General features: G+C 45.0%; 1 protein-coding gene across 2 annotated transcripts in view; it reads right to left on the bottom strand.

Annotated features, from left to right (window-relative positions):
- The window catches only part of epha4l (eph receptor A4, like), a 54,507-nt gene that overhangs the window by 17,626 nt on the left and 24,715 nt on the right, over positions 1-12,166 (bottom strand). For both annotated transcript variants that reach the window (XM_051397266.1, XM_051397267.1), the window contains exons 5-7: positions 7,553-7,888; positions 1,389-1,513; positions 1,089-1,248 (exon numbers count right to left, since the gene is read on the bottom strand). In XM_051397266.1, coding sequence (XP_051253226.1) covers positions 1,089-1,248; positions 1,389-1,513; positions 7,553-7,888 — 621 coding nt within the window. The remainder of the gene's footprint in view (positions 1-1,088; positions 1,249-1,388; positions 1,514-7,552; positions 7,889-12,166) is intronic.

The following is a 12,166-nucleotide window of genomic DNA, read 5'->3' as shown; positions in this document are numbered from 1 at the left end:
GAAAAAAGAAAGGGAGGAGGGATGGATGGAGACAAAAGAGCAAAGTCAATATCACTGCGCTCGATCGAGTCGCCGCACATGAAAGAGCCTGTGTACATTCTGGTTTTGTCAAAGTCACTGAGCCCCCCTCCCACTTCCTCCCTGTGTGTTTCTGCCTATGCCACTGAGAGACAATGATGGCTCATTAGGATGTGTGCTTGACCATGTCATTATCATGCACTGCTGTCTCTATCTGCATTACAAAGGGGACATCTGGGCTCACAGAGCGTCTCTCAAACCCTTTATGTCATAACCTCCCATTAAACAATCCATATTATATAGCGTAAGTTTATACTGGAGGAAATCAGATGTGTAAAAAAAACAGTTAAGCTTCGGTTTGTTTGGCTCAAGTGTTGTTGTCTACATTCACTTGATATAATTCCTTAGCATTCCGTTTCTCCCTATTTATTTCCCTCTAAGTAGCTTTAATGTTGTTAATATATTAATATATATTGTACCAGCTTGTCCAGACCTTCTCTGTATTCATCAAATGGAAATATTTGTAACTTTGGGATCTTCACCAGAATTTAAAATTAAATTAACAGTCTTTGGCTGCACTCCATGTAAAGACTGACCCACTGGCCGGTCAGTGGGGTTTCAGAGGCCACCCACGTAGGGGGGCTGTAACTGTTGTTATCTTAGGGTTTTATAGAGTTTTAAAGTCTGGTAGAAACAGTGAATATTTTGGCTTTAGCAAAAAGTATCTATCAGAGCTTCCAGCTTAAAATATCAGAAACTGTATCATTCTTCAAAAACCTCTATAGATTGAGCTCTAGCAGACACATCCACTGAGACTCATTGCAACTTGAATAATGGAAGCTACTCAAATTGCCCGTCAGGTGCCAGAGCACAATATCATTTATCTTTCATAGACGACAGCTATTTTGATTAATGACCCTACAATGAAAGAGACAAACTCGTAAAAGATGCTATCATTGCAGGATTTTGCAGAAATAGGGGGTAATTGAGCTGGCGTTGAGCCTCTCTGCCTCTGCACTGTATCGATGCCATCGAGGCAAGCTGAGCAGGAGCGTCGTGGCTAAACTCACCGGAGTTGGTCATGAACTCAAATGGGCCACTGAATTCCCCATAGCCGGCCGCCGTACGAGCACGCACGTGGAACACGTAGGAAGTGAGGGGGGTGAGACCCTTGATGTCAGTGTTCCTAGAAGAGGTTTTTATGATCCTATAGCTTCTTTCATTTTGGTCCTGAGGATGACGAATGACATTGAGACAGAAAAAGAAACAAAGAGAAAAGAGTCAGATGTGGCTTCTTACAAACCGAGATTGATGGCTATTTTGGAGATTATTTCATCAGCAGGAACTACATCTCCCATTGGACCCCTCACCTTCTCATAGTACTTGACCTCATACTCCAGGATGACCCCATTGGCTCTATCTGGTGGCTGCCAGGCCAGTGAGATGGTGTGTCTTGTGATATCCTTCGCCTGGATGGAAGTCACTGGCGAGGGAGCTAGTGAAATGTTCAAAGAAAGACAGAAAAAAGAAGAAAAAAACACATTTTAGCCCACTGCTTTGTCTCAGTCCTCCATGTTGTTTTTCAGCCTTGCAGACACCAAGTCTGTTTCGTGTTGCTCTCCTAAATCCCTCACACTTTGCTCCTGCTGAGAAAGTCAAACAGTGGGCCAGGCCACAAAGCAATCACTTCCATTTGTCTTTGAACTTGGCTTCCGTTCAAAATCTGAGGTGTTACAGAGCTGTATGGCCACACAGCTGAATTGCCAAAGAGAGAGTGTATGGCAATTCTCTATTTGCTAAACTATTGGTTGGCATAAATAAAACTGATCCAATTTTCCCTCAGCTGACGCTAGCGTCTCAGCCACTTTTCCTACAAGCTGGCAAAATAATGTCTAACTTCATTTTCTGCAGATACCCAGGTCACCCTGGGAAACCTTGCGCTGCTGCAAAGTTACAAAGTCTGCCTCAGAAAGCTCGAAATGAGCCCAACGCCTTTGCTTTTTTTTTTTGTCTTCAAGAGAGCAAATCAATTGGTTTTCATTAAAGCTCCAGTGAGATCTTATCTCAAGCCCTTTCTGCCGCAGCTGATAATGAGGCCATATTTCAAGCAGCCGTGCTATCTGCGTTCAGACGCCTTTAACATGTGAAGGTTAAAGCACAGATAATGGCTTACACTCGTCCCCTCCCTCCAGTATGTCGTTGCCGCACAAATCAAACCTCTATCTTCAGGGAGTGTGACAACACTAAAATTGGGTCATACACTTGATGCTACAAAGAGAAACCCACAGGCGTAGGAGAGATAGTGTTGTAAACACTCATGTACAGACTGAGTTTTGAGCAGACTGGAAGATATAGGGTGGTGGGACAGGTGGAGGTATAGACCAAGGACCAAAAGGTTACATGGATACACACACATCTCTAGAACCTCGGGGGTTCTAGCGTCTGCAAAGTGCCTGTAGGTATCCTCACAGCCACACAACCAAACCCATCTATTCTCTACAGAGCCAGAACAAAGCTCCACAAAGAAAAACAAAGAAACATTTCTATTAATGCCCAGGTAGCATTTCTGTGTAGTGTCTGCTCTTACGAGGAGTGAATCTTTGACCTCTGGCCCTCAGTGATACTGTAACCTTACTCGTTCCAGACCATCTGCCTTTTAAAAAATTACAGTGGGATGATTAATGAGGGGTTCACGGTCCACCGATTATGATTGGATTATCTATGACATTATATACATTCTCATCACTTTGACCATGGGCTCCAGGGAGCCTAGCCTTCAAGCTAACGCTAACAAAACCCTGCTTTTAGCCACGGATTGAGTTCAAACGGGCCTGGAATTCAAGCACCAGCCACGGATTGAGTTTCAGCGGGCTGAAGAAGTGGCAGGAGGGGGGGGTGGAGGGTTTGTGACCGGTGGGGGCTGAGATGGAGATGGAGAGGGATGGGATTGCAGACATCTCTTGGTAAATAGATTAAACCAAGGTTGTGTAATCCTGTTGGCCTAATGTGTTGCGTCTCCGTTAAACAATTAGATGGCGGCCATTTGTATCCCTCCGATCAATCTTACCCGGCACCGAGAGCCAATTTGAAGGCCCTCCTGGGGCTGACCGAGGACGCTCTGGCTCATATAGAAAACCCCTGAGGGGTCACAGGCCGTCGTTCCCTCAAGGTAATCCACGCATCCATCTTTCCTCCAAAGATGACAGATATGGCAATTTAATCGTGTTTCCTCCTCTTGTTGCATTTTTATTTTCCCCTCGACTAATGTGAGGATAAAGATGAGTGATTTTCTGAGTGGTCCCTTCTGAGGTTCCCTACGTGAGACGCCAAGGTTAAAGCCAGCCCAAACACGATATAGGTGATCCATCAAGGCCAAGTGTTATGATTTGCTAAGGCTAAATTAGTCAGAGGAATGCCTAAAAACAAACTGATACACAGACAAAATACTGTAGAACAGTGTACAGAGCTGATGCAAGACTAAACCTGACATGTCTATCCTGAATAGAGAAAAGTTTAACCTGAGGCTGCGACATGGGCAGACCATGCTAGACAAGCTGGCACCTCTGTAGATGAATTTAAATATGTGGGGCAGATATGTAATTTCTTACTGCCTCCTGAACGCGTGGGCTAAAAGAACGCTGGTGGAATAATAAGTGTTAGATGTAATGAATATTCAGATCTCATTTCAGAATTGGGAGCTCCAAAAAAACTCTTTCACAGCCTGCAACACTTACAGACACACATACAGTACACACACACACACACACACACACACACACACACACACACACACACACACACATACACACAGCAACACAAAGGACCTCATTACACAAACACAGAGATAGAAATTCACACAGAAAAACATGCACCTAGTCCCATTATCTCACACAGACAGCAAAAAACTCAATCATATCACCTATGCATATATTATAATGAGTAAAAACCTGGCAGAGGCAAATAGAGTCCTGGGTTTGGTTTGGTTTGAAAAATCACCCTCCCAGGACAATAGTGTCCTTTTTTTTTTTTTTGCAAATGTTTGTGAGGTTTTGTCTCTGCGTGGAACCCAGTTTGTGAAGTAAGCAAGTTTGTCTTTGCAAGCATGTTCATCACAAAGCATTCGTGTTGCGAGGAGCAGCTGCGGTCGGCTCGAGCAGTCGCGTGAATATATGCGGTTGATTACAGTCTGACATTAAAAGAGACAGGGGCCGCGGTGCACATGTGGTTGCCAGATTGGAGCCTGGTTGCCAGATTGGAGTCACTCGATTTTGCTGCCGCCAAGGAAAAATAGCCGAGAAGGGAGTCGTTTTTTAGGGTGTCGAGAAAATGGCTCCTGCTTACAAGATCCCCCCCCGCCTATAAAGCCCACTTCCATCTCCCCGAACACATTTCCACATGTACGTCTGTCCGATTTGCCAGAGAGATGGAAACTCACACACATGTGCGCTGACAGACATGCCCACACACACACTCTCTCTCATGCACTAATTCACTTTTAGTCACCTAAGCCTGCCAAGTATTTTGTATCGAGACATAAACACCTCTCTCTCTGACTCGCTCTTTCCTTCTTTCTCACACATACACACACAAAGTGCTTGATCCCATAAAGGGGGAAAAAACATCCATTTACAGCCAGGGGTCAGTTCAAAGCTTGGACACCACCCCCCTCTCTCCCCTCCCATTCCCCCGTGCAGTCCGGGTGAAAGGGTTAGACCCCCATTGATTTATGACAGTGGAATTGTTCATGGCAAGATATGGAATCTGACCTCTTGGCACACACCACACACACACACACACACACACACACACACACACACACACACACAAACTTATGCCTGGTCACCGATGCATGCACATGCAATCAACAGCACTCATGTCTTAATTTTTGTCTCCGGGCATATTTCTCCGCTGCACCTTCATCTATTTTCCTCTTCTGCAAAAACACATAAGCGCTCCTCCCTTCCAACCTGCCTACCTCACTTCTTCCTCTCTAGCCGAAATTTGAACTTTTATGGAAAGGCGGTGGCGGGGGTTGTCTTTTCCACAGCACTTATAAATCCTAATAAATCTATCATAATAAATGTGTAATCCACGGTGTCTGGATGAGGGGAGGCGATACAGAGAGAGGGACAGCCACAGATGACTGGCTGGATTACCAGAGGCTGAAACCAGAGCTTCCAAAGCCCCTACCGAGCATTAGCAGGAAGAAATCCAATCAGTCTGGAGCTATTCTCTTAAGCACGCACACACACACATGCGCACAAATTAGAAGAGACATGCACACCCGGAGACACATAGAGGACATTGTTTCAGAGGCAAATGTAGATCATCTCCATCCATGAGCGCACAAACATTCTGCGCAACACATTTTCTCACTTTTAGCCAAGCATGCAGTCAGTTCTGCACATGTGCAAACACACACACACGCCACACCATAATAGAGCTTCCAGCTGTAAGCTTCATATAACTAATCCTGGGGAACAGTTGTGAAACATGCACCAGTGCCGAGCCAAAGGCAACATCATCTATATCTTACAAGTTGAAGTCAGCAGATTAGCCTCGAGCAACCTCAGGGGGACATCAATGTGTGTATTACTGTGTCTTTGTATGAATCCATGTGAGAGAGTGTGCACTTTGGAGTTTTTGCTTGACTGTGCGTCAGTGTGGCCATACTGACATGCTATTACGAGCCCTCGGCCTGGACTCCAGGGTGTGCTCCATTACAGCTCCCACACATGCCTGTCTGGCAGGACTCACGGCTCTCCCACAGGCAGCACATCCATTCATCTCTATCTTCCTGACCCCAGCTGATAAATCAAGCCACTGTGTCCTTAAATTGCCAGTCCGAGCCCTATTCAAGATATTCGCTTTTCCCAGGGATGGAAATTAGTGATAAAAAAAGGACACAAAAAGGCACTTAGCTTGCCACCCAAGAGCAGAGCAGTAAAGAAGACCAAGGTAATGATCGGCTATAAGCGGAGGAAAGCAGGGAGGGATGAAGAGAAAGGGCCAGGGTCGTAAAATCCATTTGCACAACAACCGGTTACAAAATGGCTAAATGACAAAACAACGGGAGGCTTTGAACGCACCCCTGGGCTAGAGGGCTCTTCTCCAGCTCTGGAGGAGAGGCTGCTGTATTCATGGGTGTATTCTACTAGAATAATTACACACACACACACATACACACACAATCCAGCAGCATTTGTAATGAAGCCTCCACAGATCAATACAACTCATCTAATTCATTAGCTTGAGAGCTAAATATAGCACATTGCCCCTATCTTCAGCCTAGGCTTCTCGTGCCTAATTATGCAAAACTCAAGTGAAATATTGCAGAAAATCATTTCCCACTGCAGAGAATCCATCATCCTCCTCGGTAATCACCCAGCCTTCACCCAAATTATTTACAGCTTTAATAAACATGTTTTGACACGCAGATTGCCCCCAAAAAAGTACTTCAGGCGCTCCGTGTAACCTGTGCTCGGCATCAAATATAAGCCCCCACACACAGCTCCAAAGCTTCTCTACCAACATGCACTCTTTCCTTTACATGCTCCCACTGACAAGTCAAAAAACTGACTGTGATTAGCAAGCAAACCTAAAACTAAACTTAGTGAACAAAGAGATGAGTAAGATCATGTGAAGCTCCAGAACAGCTACTGATTGAACCTTGAGATGCGATTTCATTTTTCAACTGCTGTTTTTTAATGTCAAGAATGAACCTTCAATCTCAAATTGAATCCATGGTTCACTTATAAGAGTTTACTAGTACAGGTAACAGTAATATCTATGAACAGATATCTGCATAGGAATGGGGACCAAGATTTTGGCATCGGAAGCATTCTGGTTTCCGTTTGTAGTCTGAATAGCACCGACTGATCATATTTTAACAGGCTTTGGTTGCTTGCAGGTAAACAGTCCAGGTGGCAGTCCAAGAGGCAGAACACTTTGTACACCAGCTATTGTCTGTCTATGTTCATGTGTCCTAATAAACAATTTTTACAGACCCGCTAGCTGATTTAATGCCCATTTACACCTATATTCTGTGGCAATGGTATACAGTAAAGGAGTAGTTATGCTTAGCTATTTCCAATATATAACATATAATACAACTTTCTCAACTGTTACTGCACAGTAATTCTTGGCCTGGTCTGAAGAGCTCAAATCCATAAATCTTGCATAAAAACGTGTAATTTGTAGTGTCTCACTGGGCTGCACTGACACGTTCAATAGGGTTACAAAATATATTGGTATGTCAATATATCGGGCCAATCAGTGTTGCCCACTTCCAGCCAGATCGACATAGCACCTACACTTATGGAAGGCTTTAACCTTCTTCAATGTAACATTTTGGCTAGCTATTGGACTGTCACAAAAATATTAACTAACTTAAGCAGCACTTTAGGACATCGATGTCTGATGTTGTTCCTGATGGCTACAGGCAGGTGAGATATGTCTTGGTGATGACTCCCTTTAACTGACCTCTATCTCGAACTGAGTCACCCACCACTGAAACAATCCCTGGTTGTCTTACCGGCCTGGTTGGTGGTGACGGTCACGGACACAGCCTGTTCCGGCCCGGGGCTCTGAGGCGAGACTCCATTCACTGCCCACACCTCGAAGGTGTAGTTGGTGTGGGCCTGTAGCTCATTGATGGACACCTTGTTTCCCTTCAGGCTGAGCTGCTGGGGGCTGAAGTGGATGCCGTTACCGCAGGGCTGACAGCGTCGACCATCGGGCCCGCAACGCTTACACACCACATTGTATGTTAAGTCCTGGCGTCCTCCAGTGCTCCGGGGCGGGCTCCACTCCAAGTTTACAGAGGTCTCGTTCACATTGGAGATGAGGTGGACGGGCGCCGACGGAGGGCCTTTGGAGGAGGAAGAAAGAGGTAAGAGTTGATGTTATTACCAGTGGTGGTTAATCGCCAAATGCTAAGCAGGTACAGAGTTACACTAATATTTATGTTACAGGTTACTGCTGAAAAATGGAGTTGAAAAAGCAACAACAGCTTTTGGTGAATAAGTAAAAGTCTCCAATGGGTCAGGTAATTAATTCTTTCCATACATACATACATACAACGATATAGATGTGTAATTGACTGGGTTGTCCCTTTATTGAGAGCTGAGGCTTCTTGAATTCCCTTTTAATGTCCTGTCCATTACAGCGAGGGAGGATCCGATTTCACCTCAGTTAATTCAGCACGTTAACTGAAATCCAATAGGCCAGCAGATTTCTCTCCCATTCATATGTCGAATCAGCTGGAGGTGGCAGAGTGCCCAAGCACGCTGCTAACCGTGGGGCTTTATGGCACCCACTCAATAACTTTTAGACAAAGTTTGCCTTGGACCCTGTTATTAAGTCGCTGCTTTGATGTAAAGCCGCTGTAGTTTTTTTATAGGAGCAGCAGCTCCACAGATATGTGACACAAACTACCCTGCTCATAATCCCAATTTACATGTCAGCTCTATTGTAATTAATGTGTTTTTTTGCGTTGCTTTCAAACATAAGCGACGGTAATTGACTTAACTCTCTCTCTCCCTCTCCCTTTCTCTTTTTCCCTGTCTTTCTCTCTCTCTCTATGACTAATGAAGCGCACGCGAGCGGGCTGGGGGGATCGATGCAGGGTGAAATATGAAAGCTAGTCAGTCCACAGACGAATCATTTCACAACGGAAATTAATTATCAGTGTTATTTTTGGAGGAGCAGTGTGGCAATGAGTGATTTCACAGAGACACAGAGAGCAGCAGAGGGGACAGTGTGTAGGAGTGTGTGGTGGTCGCCCGAGGAGGAGTGAGTGTGCTTTTTGTGCGCCAGTGTTGCCGTATTAATGGGGACGTGGAAGTACAATTTTACCCATGATGCATGCGTCTTAACGAGACGCTCGTAGTGTGTGTGTGTGTGTGTGTGTGTGTGTGTGTGTGTGTTTGTGTGTGTGTAGGGTTAGTCTGGCAGATAGTGTTGAGTGAGCAAATGCGGAAGGGAAGCTAAGGCTGCGAGGACGGAGATGGAGAAGGACAGAAGGAGAAGACAAACACCGTCTGTTGATCCAGGAAGCAAAAAGCCACTGATTAGTATGGGAGGAGCAGCTCTGGACGGATGGATGGGAGGATGAGAGGGAGGGAGGGAGGAACAGAAATGGATGGTGGCGTGTGAGGAAGGGTATCTGTTGACTGAAAATGACCTAAAGGGTCACTAAAAGCACATGACACCAACAGTTGGATGAGACGATGCAGTGTGTTAATATTAGCATCCCTTAACTTCCCCTCGCCAACCGCAGCCTTCGATAAAAACCTATTAATAAATTCTCATTAAAAAGTATGATAAAGCACTGCCCCCCTCCCCTTTCCCCCATATTCTCTTCCTCACCCACTTTTCCTCCCTCGCTCTTTCACCTCATTCTCTACGTTCGCTTCTCAGACAATGGGAACAAGTTACAGATGGGGTTTCTAAATTAAGGTGCCTACACCCGACCGTCATTATAATAGTGCCTTTGTCAGTGTGCTAGGTTTAGCTAACCTCTACTCCCTTTTAATACCCAATAATGCTCTGTCTGCGACACACTATAAAGCTATTACTCGGCTGTTATCTGGACTTATGGCGTCATAAACTTAACAGGACAAAGGTATTATTGATTGTTTCCAGTCAATGTCCGAGAATGTGCTCGCTCTTGTTCTCCTGTTTTTGTCCTTGCAAGGACAAAAAAAAAGTAATTATATATATATATATTATTATATATCTCACTCACAGACATGAATAAACGAAGTTCAGGGATTTAAACCAGTAGTTTGACATTCTGGGAATTGCGTTTACTTGCTTTCTTGCAGAAAATAAGATATTTCAGTATGTGCGCCTCCAGAAGATTATTTTGTTTGTTCGTTGCTATGGCAAGAGTTGCACCAGAGCTATATAACTATATAAAGTCTTAAACACATTCCACCACATATCAGTGTTCCCCCTGCATTCCACACAAATACACACACACACACACACAAAACTACCTTTGGCTGTACCTGTCGCTCTCCCAGAATGCACCAGTGGGAGCAAGGGAGCGTGGGAGAGCCGTCGGCTGTGACTGACACCCGGTAATTAATCCTGGGAGAGAGAGCGACGGGGGGAGACGGGAGCACAACGCTCACACAACCTTCGTACAACGTTAGCTCAACATGGCCTTAAAATTCACACTCCTTGCGGGTGGAATCCAGAGGGAGACTTAGAAAGTTTCTCCTGAATAAGTTGGTGATTTCTTTTTCCCTCCTCTCCTTTTCCGTTCATTTACGGCCTCGCAATTTGCTCAGAGCCTTATTCCTTTCTTTCCTGTCGCTCCCTCGCTTCCATCTCCCCCTTCTTTAATCTGTCTTTCTCATTTTGACTCCACTCCCGTTCTCCATCTTCCCTCTCTGCATGCTCCCACCCTCCTCCTTCTCCTCTCCCCTTTCCTCCTTCTTTCCTCCCTCTCTCCTTCTGTCTCTTTCTATCAGTAATTGTTAGCCGAGTGTTGCGCAGGGCCAAGGTAGAGAGCAAGCTAAATTAGCCAGAACATCGACCCCGCTATTACCATCCGGCTGGGATTCATTCAGTGCCCCCCTCGAGTCCTCCGCGATCTGCGTTCATTCCTCACTCCATCCCTCCCTCTTCCTCCACCAAACCGCTGCTAAGAAAACTGGAGAAAATCTGAGAAACACATCAAGGGCCAAAAGAAACCCCAAAATGGAGAACACCCCCTCCTTATAACCTGAATGCAGTGGAGCAACCAGCTCCCACGGGTGTCTGTCACTGGTCCTCATTACCGCCCTGTGGTGTACGTGTGTGTATTTATACTCCCCCATATGTTCATGTGTGTTGCCTGTTTTTATATATTTTGATATAACTGTATGCTTCTGAATTCATTGAGCTGAAAAGTGAGTTTAGGGGGTGTTTTCTGCCTGTTGACTATCAAAAACTAATTTAATGTTGTATATTATAGAAATAGCTGCCTGTAAACTATCTAGACTAGGTGGTAAAAGTTGAAAATGTTTGTACAGTTGCCTGTAGACTTCAGGAGGCAATAACAGTATTGACAAAAATGGCAAAAATAAAAAATAAAAATACTTCATCTCTGTGGCATTTTTCAAAGCATGGCTACAAAAGTGGCAAAAACAATGGAGGCAAGCCAGAAAGCCACAAAAGCAAGACAAGACACAAAAAAATAAACGAGAAAAAGATTTTTACAGCAAAGAAAATCTGATTTTAAAAAGTAATAGAACTCATTTATCCTGCCAGATTCCTCAGGCAGGTTGATCCAAAGAGTGGGAGGATTGTGTCTTGTTTCTAATCTAGAAAGCAAGTGTTTCGATCAAATGTAGCACACATTAAACGCCCATCAAAAGAACAATTGCTGCAAAGGAGCAAAGATGCAAGGAAGGCGCTGACAGACAGACTACAGCAGGCCTGCACACAAACAGCCACACAATGACGGAATTACACAACATCCAGTTTTAATCATCATCTTGCATTGCTAGTCTCCGAGCTAAGAGAGGAGAAAAGCGTTTTCAATTACCCCCCCACACACACACACACACACACACACACACACACACACACACACACACACACACACACACACACACACACACACCCCAATTACCAGAGATGCTGGCTCTTTCCCAGCCTGACCTTCAGCAAGGCAAACTGGGAAATGACTTTAAGACATTTTTTCCCCCTTTATCTGCTCTGTTCGTGACTCTGAGTGGGTTTTGAGAGAAAGAGAGAGAGATTGAAAACAAAACGTGGATGAGGGATGTGTGAGTGACAGCTGTAATTACAGAGCTCTAACATGTGGGTGAGAAGTGAAGGGGGAAAAAATGCATGTGGAAGGAAAACAGCAGACGACAGACAGGGTGAGAGTTCAAAGATCAAATGTTGACCGGCTGACGAAACCGGGGGGGGGCAGAGGTCGGTGAGAGAGTCCAGCTAATGTTCGGTTCCTAACTGTGGAGTTAGGAACGTAGTAGAGATGGCGTTGCGGGCTCCAATAAAGTAAGCCAAGTAATGAGCTTTGACAGCTGTTGCTCGCAGCAGCCATACTCAAATGCCACACTGGCTAACAGGACAATAGGGATGAGCTCCAAGCTCATTCATTAAAAGAGTAACTCAATATATTAGTGAT

This window comes from Dicentrarchus labrax, unplaced genomic scaffold (genome assembly GCF_905237075.1).
Source record: "Dicentrarchus labrax unplaced genomic scaffold, dlabrax2021, whole genome shotgun sequence".
In the NCBI taxonomy this organism is placed as follows: Eukaryota; Metazoa; Chordata; class Actinopteri; family Moronidae; genus Dicentrarchus; species Dicentrarchus labrax.
This window is presented reverse-complemented; position numbering and strand designations above follow the sequence as displayed.